Genomic DNA, 10239 nt, shown 5'->3' with positions numbered 1-10239 from the left:
ATTCAAATGCCTATTAATTAGGCACACTAACACGTTGTAATTATTAACACTAATCCTAATTAACCAAAGTGGTAACCATAGCAAAATCCTTTACCCAACATCAAATTTCTCTGAATACTATCGTGCCCATCAAAAATTCGGTTTGTGGAAAACTATGGATGAAAGTTCACCTACCTTTAGCATTCTCAACAAAATTTGACTCATAGATTCCAATATCTACACTATCTGCAACTCAGCTCCAAAAGCTGCCACCTATATTCTTTTGCATTGCCAGATCTCCATTGCAATCTGAAAATTATTATCCACCAACCCCCTAATTACCAAAGCACCACTCATAATTTTCCAATTTCAATAAATCTTCAGACTTTAATCCAAAAAATTCTGCAATACAAGGGCCCTTCTGACCTCTATATCTCTTTTTGTTTCTTCTTCTGGTCCTCATGGTTAGTTAGGAATGAGTTCATATACTGCGACATCCAACTCCAACCGACAAATATTTGCCAAATGACGTTTAGGACAAAAATTCACTTGAGTGGTAAAGATTCTTCCTCCACATTCACCAGATGTACCGCCTTTGGTTAACCAAAAATAGAGACACAAAAGTACAATAATGATAGTAGTAGGAACCACTCCGATGCTAGATTGGATCAAAATGCACGAACATGGCGGCAAAAGGACATTCGGGACACACAAGACTGGATCCATCTGCAGTTATTCATTGACGACGACCCTCACAGCTATAAAACAACATCTAAGGATCCCCACTTTACTCATGGCTGAAACTTGAGTTATGTTGATGACGACTAGAATGGCGATAAGTAGGCCAATGAACCAAAGTTTGCTTCCACCCAAACTCAGAAAACCTAGCTTGTTTCGTCAAAAATGATATGGATCCTCCTTGGTATATCTCATGCATGATAACAGAAATCAAGCAGCGAATAACACATATAACAACCATTACAATAAAACACAATTACAAGGAAGACAATCAAGCGGCGGATGGACTGACAAACCATGCCGCAGACAAAAGCCAAATGGAAACCTTTTCAACCATTATATGAGACTACATGATCCTAATTTTTCTAAACAATATTGTATTAATGACGGCGTATCCTCGTGTTACTTAATAATATAAAATTTTCTTTATGTTTGAAAAGAAAAAGGAAAAACAGTATCATAGGCACAATGAGAAAAATAATGGATGTGAGACTTGAGACCAAGCATCAGGGGCGGAGCCAGCCCATTGCAAGGGTGTGCATGCATTTCCTGTCCTGCTGGTTCCAAAGCCTAATTTGAACCCAACATTTTTTTTCTTTTTGCTATTTACAAACCTAATATTGCTTATTTACACCTTCTAAGAAAATTTTTTGCAACCCCAAACTAAATTTTCGTACCCTATTTCAGAGATCTTGGCTCTGCCGCTGCTAAGCATCAGGTTCACTGCCACAGGGATCCCAGCAAGTAGGCATAATATAATTTCAAAATGAGTCTATATCTGAGAAGCACAGACACTGACACGGGACACGGACACGACACGACGCGGACACATAAACTGGCAGAATCCAAAATCATCAGGACATTGATACGTCTATATGTACATTAATAAAATGATTTTTATATACTAAGATCATAGTGATATAGTATATCAAATACATTAATCACGTAAATACATGAAAAAAACTCAATTTTATGCCGTTATGTTAGCTCATATATACAAAAATTAACTATTATACTGATTTCCTTGACACACTAGGTTACCAAACTATTAAAATAGAGGATAGATTTTTACACGCGTGCCGTGTCGGTGTCCTACGCATGTCGTGTGTCCGTCGCGCGTCCGACGCGGACACGGCGCCAATACTGATGTGTAGGTGCTTCACTAGTCTATATTGGAATTCTCACCGATGCAAGTAGTATGCAACTCACTCATAGTAGCTATTAGCTGCTTTGGGTTTTTATCGTTTGCGGCCGAGTAGTAATTAAGTGAGGATGCTCTGAGCCGTGGAAATAGCATTACAAGTAAACCCTAATACAGCTTTGGCTTCTTAAATCTCAATCCGTCGTCCTACACCCTAGAAGAAAGGGAGGTGGAGTTAGAGCTTGTGGCGCTGCAATCGTGATAATATCGACTCCAGGTAAACCCTAATTTAGTTTTGCTGTATCTAGGATTTGTACTTTGTAAAGATGACTAAGGGTAAAGGTTCTCTTCCTTCTACAAGTCCTTTTGTTCTTCGTCGGCGAATTGAGTCATGTAAACTTAGTAAATTACGAGTTGATGAAATTGTTGAACGTCTTCAGACTAACTTCCCCGATTATAAGCGTCAAAAGGTTGCTCCATTTACCAAATGTGTCCAACGAGCATTATTAGTGCAACAGGGAAGAAGAAATTTCTCTGCATCTCCTTCTATAAGAGGTAGTGATTATCACGATGATGATGATGACGACGACGTTGACAATGAAATTAGCTCTGCTTCTCGAAGTCCTGCTCGTAAGAAATTTAAGAAAAAGAGTGATGAAAGTGAAGAGCGTCTTTGTCGTACAGAAGATAAACACCTTCAGCGGAGGATGAAGTTTAAGGATTCTCCATCATCTTCGGTGTCTTCTTCATCAAGTGATGAAGTTTCGGAAGAAGACGAAGATAGAGATGATTTGACATCTGAAGATGCAATTTATGGGCTCAAATTTGAACCTGAAGAGGATTTGATGAAGAAAATGCTTAGGGATAGTTACACTCCAAAGGGTGAGAATTTAGAAAATAAGAATATGGAAATTGAAGTTGAAACTAAATCAAAGAAGAAGACACAAATGATGGGGCCAGGTAAAGGTGAAAGAACAGGGAAGGGTAAATTGAGGCATTTAAAGAGTGTTGGAGATGCTGAATCCAAGAATGATGACAGTGAGGTAGTCAAGGATGGGCCAAAATTTAAGGATATTGGAGGATTAAAAGGGATTCTGAATGAGTTGATCGATGAGATAATTTTTCCACTTTGCCATCCAGAATTGCCTCGGCACTTGGGAGTTAAACCTCTGGCTGGGATTTTGTTGCATGGACCACCTGGATGTGGGAAAACTAAGCTTGCTCATGCTATTGCTAACGAAACTGGAATTCCATTTTACAAAATATCGGCTACTGAAGTGGTTTCTGGTGTCTCAGGTATGAAATTCCATTGTTACGATTGTTTGATACAAATTAACGTGTCAATCTCTTTGTAATTTGTCTTTTACTTATGGCTTTTGGTCAGCAGTTATATATCTTACGAACATAGAAGACCACTCAAGCAAACCAGAAAATACACACGCTCCAAGAAACAACTATTAGTTAATGAATCCTTCAGTACTTGTTCCTCAATGTTATGTGTCCTTCTCCTCCTTTGTAGTTTGATTGTGCCATTAGGAATGTTTGGATTTAGCTCAATGAGTTTCATATTTGGTTTCTTAAGTCTTATTTTACATACTAAATGCTTCAGGTGCATCTGAGGAGAACATACGTGATCTGTTCTCAAAAGCATATAGGACTGCTCCTTCTATTGTATTCATTGATGAGATTGATGCTATCGCTTCAAAAAGGGAAAATCTACAGAGGGAGATGGAAAAACGAATAGTGACGCAACTATTGACTTGCATGGATGAGTCATACGAAGTCCTAGGAACAACTGACGCAGTTTCAGGCTCAACAAATTCTGGGAAAAAACCTGGTTATGTTCTTGTAATTGGAGCCACAAATAGACCTGATGCTGTAGATCCTGCACTCAGAAGGCCCGGACGATTTGATCGAGAGATTGTTTTGGGTGTTCCAGATGAAAATGCACGGGCTGAAATCTTGTCTGTGCTATCTCGTAATCTTAGACTTGAGATGGGTTGTAATTTTGATCTTGCAAAAATTGCTAAAGCTACACCGGGTTTTGTTGGAGCTGACTTGTCAGCATTGGTTAACAAGGCTGGTAATCTTGCAATGAAAAGGATAATTGATAGCAGGAAACCTAATTATGAAGACACCAATGTAGACTGGTGGAGGCAACCGTGGGAAGCTGGAGAGATGGAAGGGCTCAGCATTAGCATGGGTGATTTTGAGGTAATCTCAAAACTAACAATTATTTAGCGCCAGGTATAAATTCGGTTACATTTTCACATGTGCAAACCCATGTATTCTTATCTTATGTGGGGTAAATTATTTTACTTCTTTGAGTGCATGACTACCTCATATTATTCACGGTGTTGTTGTTTCTTTTATTATTTTCCTTTGTGCCAAAAAGTTCAATCTGCAAGAATGCTATTACACCTCATACCATAATGATTCTTTTCCGTGTATGTCCGCATTATATTTTTCCTTGAAAAATCGTTGTACGAAAAAAGCCATAGGTTCATTTAAGTATGACATATTTTATTTATCTTGTTTTTGCGAATGTGCAGGACGCAGTAAAAATGATTCAACCATCTTCGAGAAGAGAAGGATTTTCAGCTATTCCTAATGTTAAGTGGGAGGATGTTGGAGGGCTGGATCTCTTGAGAAAGGAATTTGACCGGTATATCGTTAGCCGTATAAAACATCCCGAGGAATTTGATGTAAGTTGTATGTTCAGTGTCATCCTTATGTGCAACATTAAGTGTCTACAATAACTTAATACTGATGTGTTACGATTTAATAGATACTCCTCTCTGTACGTGATTGACGTATTCATATTTTTGCACTCATATCTATGTAACACTGAAACCAGAGCATGAAGTGATGATCTGCAGCTCTATGTCTTCTGGGGGCATGAAGCTCTTATCCACTCACAGCCTTTCCTATGTATACTATTTATTATATGTTTTGGGAAAAAACAAAGGGAGAAAGATAACTTAAGCATCAAAAAGAATACATTGTCATCATTTGCCTAATTATTATATATTTATGCACTTGTTTTATTTTTCGTCTAAATTCCATGTACTTCTTCTTATAATATTACTTACTGCTATGTTCTTTCATCTGCACCTATTCATTTGGTCGAACGAATACATACTTAAGTGCGATCCTAGTTTTTCCACCGCAAATTTTCTGCAATTTGAAATGATATATAATCCTTGGTTTATCAACATTATTTTGAATTTATCATTTGCTCCAATTTTTTAGGAATTTGGTGTAGATTTGGAGCAAGGATTTTTGCTATATGGACCTCCTGGTTGTGGTAAAACTCTAATTGCCAAGGCTATAGCAAATGAGGCTGGAGCAAATTTTATACACATTAAGGTCCCTCCTCCCTCCCGTATTTCCTTTTTTGTTGTTCCTAAGAATTGGACATATTTTAGTTGTTTGTTTCGTTCTAAATTACATTTTAACTTTGATCACCAAATAGGGCCCTGAACTTTTGAACAAGTATGTAGGAGAGAGTGAGTTGGCTGTTAGAACAATTTTTAGTCGTGCTCGGACATGTTCTCCATGCATTCTTTTCTTCGATGAGGTATGCAGACTCTTATTGCACCTTCTCCAATGTCTGTTTGTTATGTCTTATAAGGCTAAGCACACCTGATGTACCTATCTAAGTATGGCACAAATCCAGTAACTTTAACTGTCACTTCACTTGAATAGTTGATTTGTATTACCTACTTACGTTCATAACCGATGTTGCTGAGCCTGATCATATGCTGTAAACATATTATTTTTAACCTACATGTCATTGTTAAAGTTGGCGTACTTTCAAATATAAGAAAAATGAACGCTTTCTTTGTGCACCACTCATTTGTCATGTGCATCTTGCAAGATATTTTCCCTTTTTTTCTATGTATGTATGGTTCAGTAAATTACTTGCTGCCAGTTGTTGAACTCAACACATTTAGGCCCCTTTATCTCAATGTTTCAGTCTCAACGAAGTATTGCGTTTATCTTTAGTTGCTAGAAGGCAGCCATCTTCAGTTGCACGCTAACGGCAACTTGGCAAGACTTGCATAATTCCTGATTTTGTAACTTCCAAAAGACGTTGCTATTATTTTCAGGTGGATGCTTTGACAACAAAGCGGGGAAAAGATGGGGGATGGGTTGTTGAGCGACCTTTGACCCAGGTTAGATATATTTTAAAGCCAGTCTGTTACATTTCACACTTTCGACATGTTATCTTAAATGGATTTGGATCTTTGGTTTGCGATTTCAGCTACTCATAGAGCTAGATGGGGCTGATAAACGGCGAGGCGTTTTTGTGATTGGTGCGACAAACAGGTTTGTGGCTTTTAACTTTCTTACTTTCCTGATCCAGAAAAAAGAAGTGAAGTAAAAAAAACAACAACATACAAATAACTTTAGCTCTTTTGATATCTAACATCCTGCTGTGGTATGTACCTGTAGACCCGAGGTGATGGACGAAGCTATCAAACGACCAGGGCGACTGGGGAAACACATGTATGTCCCTCTGCCGGGTCCTGAAGAACGCGGGTTAATTTTAAAAGCCATTGCCAGGAATAAACCTATCTCGGAGGATGTAGATTTGGTTGCTATTGGGCGCGAAGAAGCTTATGAGAATCTAAGTGGAGCTGATCTTGCCGCAGTGGTATGCATACACCCTGCTCTAAAGTTGCATGAATTTGACATCCAGCTTATTATGTTCTTTCTTATTGTTTCGATCTTATGCTGTACAGATTAATGAAGCTGCCATGATTGCCCTAGAAGAGAAGCGAATGTCAGGGGATGGCAGTCTTGAAAGGAATAAATGGATGATCAACAAAACACACTTTGATCGAGCAGTGGAGAAAATTGCGCCATCTGTTTCAGACCAGGTCACCTATTTCAGCTTTTTTTTATGATCGTGCTGAGTGAGATTAATCTTTCTTGTCATTAATCATTGAATTTTTTGTTTCCTGAATGCAGCAACGAAGATATTATGAGAAACTATAAGGCATTCAGGCGGAGATGAGGATGATTATACAACTGAATATGAAGAAACCAATTTTTTTGTTGTCATGGAATTGCACACTTTGTGTTTGTATCCCAAGTGTAAAAATGAGTTATAATTTGGATCCAAGTCCGAAGCAGAAATTTTGTCCTAGGTTCACCATGTTTTAAGGTTCAAGAGTTAAAGCATATGTAACCTTATTCAGAAATAACAAAAAAATAATTTGGCACCAAAAATTAAAAACATTCGTTGTTCGTCACTAGCCCACCTAAATTTTGTTGCCATTGATAAGCATATATTGATGGTCTCGTTGTCTCTGGTACCCTTGCAACTGAAGACATTTTGGTCTATCGCTGGATTATCAACTGATGCTAAGGTGGTGAAATCTTGCAGCTTTTTGATAAACTCTAGGCGGTGGTGACATCTCAAAATTTGATAAAGTGTAGGCATTTATCTAATGCTCAACAGGTTGATAGATAGGTGAAGTTCTTGGTGCCTCGATTGACCAAAAGAAGGAATAAAAGCAATCGATGGGAAGAATTTGTAAGGGGAAATCGTGAAGTGCCAAACCAAGACCAGAAAAGATCTGGAGATGGCTAGACGGAAGACTAATACAAGTATGGGGAAATTAGGGGGAGACCCAAAAAAAATAATATTCTCGTTCTCAGGCCCACAATTAATTTTGTATACCGTGACACCCATAATTATATGAAATTATTATATGAATCAATACATAACTGGTTATGCATGCTATCTTTTCAGGCATAACTCGTTATGTATACTATCTTTTTCAGGGGTATAATTGACGGCGCAATTTGGACATAACATATCTAAAAATCCGCGCCTTAGAATTTTACAAATTTTATATCGTTGGAAATCTTTTTAAAAGAGCTACGCAACGAGTACAAACAAGAATATCAATTTTTTGTTTTTAACGAAAAAATCGGAGGTGATCCTCATTTTAGGGAAATTTTTTGAAAACTTGATACTTAACCATTATGCAGTCACCAAAAACGATGCATAACACATTCTGCAGACGCATAACGAATTATGCAACCATTTTTTCGACTGCATAACAAAGTTATGCATCTATAACAAGTTATGTAACCATTGTTTTGGTTGATTTTAGCCGTACATATAAAAAATTGATGCATAATGCAGTACGCATCCATATTTACGGATGCATATCAGGTTATGCATCTATTTTCTCGATGCATAATGCATTATGTAGCCATATTTTCGGAAGCATAACAGGTTATGCAGGTTTTCTGGACTGCATAACAAGTTATGCAACAAATTTTGTAGATGCATAACAGGTTATGCATCCATTTTCACGAATGCATAACATGTTATGCAGACAGTTTCTCGACGAATGACAAGTTATGCAGCCTTATTTTTTGTTGGTTTCAATACTAAGAAAAAAATAGCTGCATAACGTGTTATGTAACCGTTTTCTGGACTGCATAACAAGTTATGCAAAAAAAAAAGTTGTAGAACGTGTTATGCATTCAATTTCGGGAATGCATAACAAGTTATGTAACAAATTTTTGTAGATGCATAACCCGTTATGCATCACTATTCACACCAAACAAGTAACGTGCAAGTGACATGCACCCAACTATAAACAAGGTAGTTAATAAAACTAAAGTCGAGTCGTGGGTAATTGCTGTTGGAATGAAGCAGAGTCTATGCTTTTATGCAAACCCCATTTAATACCATTGTATTGTGTACTCCTCCAAGCAATCCTTCATAATCTGTGTCTCCACATTCTCCAACAATAAAAACCATATCCGACAGTTCTATTCCCCATCTGATATATAGATACCTGAACAATAAAAGAAATCCTTCAGGAAATGATACACTAGTTATACGAGTATGCGTCAATCATTCTAACACTGACACTTAGAATGTTAATATGTCCAGTCATTTTGTAGGACATTAATGAGGAATGGATATCCGGAAAAAACACATTTCTGTTATGATGGACTGAAAAAGCAGAGGTTGAATGATCCCATGATTCGTGGTCCCGATGGATACATTGCAAGGTATAGCTTGTCAACGAAGTCACTATTGTGTGCTAGGTACTTTAAAGGCATATCACTTCTGAACTTGGCAGATATAGCAAATAAGTTCATAAACTTGCGCAAAAAACAGTGGTGAAGGTCTATAATCTGGCTAATCCAACCAATCCCATAGTAGATTAGATCAGAAGAATAGTGCAAGATTTTTAGGCACCATGAAACACTTTACATATAGCAGTTAATATCCTATCCTTGTAGAACTAATATTCAAATCGAGTGAAATGTGCCAGTGGAGTTTGTGGTGGGTGGTGATCCTTCTATAAGCTTACTTTTTCTAAATAGGGGTTAGTATCCCCGATAAGCCACATGCGGACTCGACCAAACTCACTGAACACAGCTATTATACTTTAAACTCAATTATAACATGGTTTATGCCAACTTAATCAATTAACGTTAGCAACGAAGTACATAACAATTAAGAGAAAGCATCACAAATAGCAATTCACATTGTTCAGTTTATCATTTACACCTAAAGAACAATAGAGCATAAGCACAAACTTAAAATGCTTCAGGAAAGAAACACTAACCTGTACCAGCAGCGATAATGGCTTACCTCAGTTCACGATTACAGGAAAACCACTGCCTCATCTTCACTAATCATCAATGCCTCACCTTCACTAATCGTCACTGCCTCCATCTTCTAAGCATAAATCTTGGTGAAAACCACCACTCTCCAATTGGTTTTCTTCTCTGCTAAAAAATCGTCTCAATATCAGACCCTAATTCATTTCTAGCACTGATTCTTAATCTTCATCTCATCTTTACTAACAACAACAATTCCTTCTTCATCTCTGTCTAGCAATTCCATACTTCGATTTCAAGCAAAACCCATCTTCGATTCAACAATCAACAGCTTGAATTTCCTCCTTCAACAGCGAAACCATATCAAAACCAATTCTAACACCCGTAACAGCAAACCCATTTTCCTTCTTGAATTCAAGCATCACATACGAACCCTAATTTTGTATTTCAACCTCAAACCTCATCAATCTCTCCCTACGACGAATCAATAGAGCTCATTTCACTGTATAACCCCATCAATCTCACGATGGTGATGGTGATGCAGAAAATTGGGATGTTCATGTGTTTGTGGTGCGAGAGAAGGTTGAAGATCAATCTGCTATGCGATGATACAAAGGTTGAAGATTAAGATGGTGATGAAGCTGTGTAGATCAAGAGAACAACAGAGAAGATGAGATCTGAGATGAATCGGGTGAAATATGTTAGTTTGGAAAGAAGAAAAACGAAAACATAATTTCTCAAAATTATGGGCCCGTGCATAATTTTATCACAGAGAA

At 37.6% G+C, this 10239-nt stretch overlaps 1 protein-coding gene across 1 annotated transcript; it reads left to right on the top strand.

Moving 5' to 3' along the window:
• Window positions 1-1937: 1937 nt before the first annotated feature.
• Window positions 1938-7119, top strand: LOC113308148 (cell division control protein 48 homolog C-like). Its single transcript, XM_026556630.1, has 10 exons — window positions 1938-3154; window positions 3468-4072; window positions 4411-4563; window positions 5111-5227; window positions 5334-5438; window positions 5971-6036; window positions 6126-6190; window positions 6317-6518; window positions 6607-6744; window positions 6836-7119. Exons 1-10 carry the CDS (start codon window positions 2185-2187, stop codon window positions 6860-6862), a joined length of 2448 nt encoding a protein of 815 aa, XP_026412415.1. The 5' UTR covers window positions 1938-2184; the 3' UTR covers window positions 6863-7119.
• Window positions 7120-10239: the final 3120 nt, after the last annotated feature.

Source organism: Papaver somniferum, chromosome 1 (assembly GCF_003573695.1).
Source record: "Papaver somniferum cultivar HN1 chromosome 1, ASM357369v1, whole genome shotgun sequence".
NCBI classification, from domain to species: domain Eukaryota; kingdom Viridiplantae; phylum Streptophyta; class Magnoliopsida; order Ranunculales; family Papaveraceae; genus Papaver; species Papaver somniferum.
Note: the sequence above shows the minus strand (reverse complement) of the source record. Positions and strands in the feature narration are given on the sequence as shown.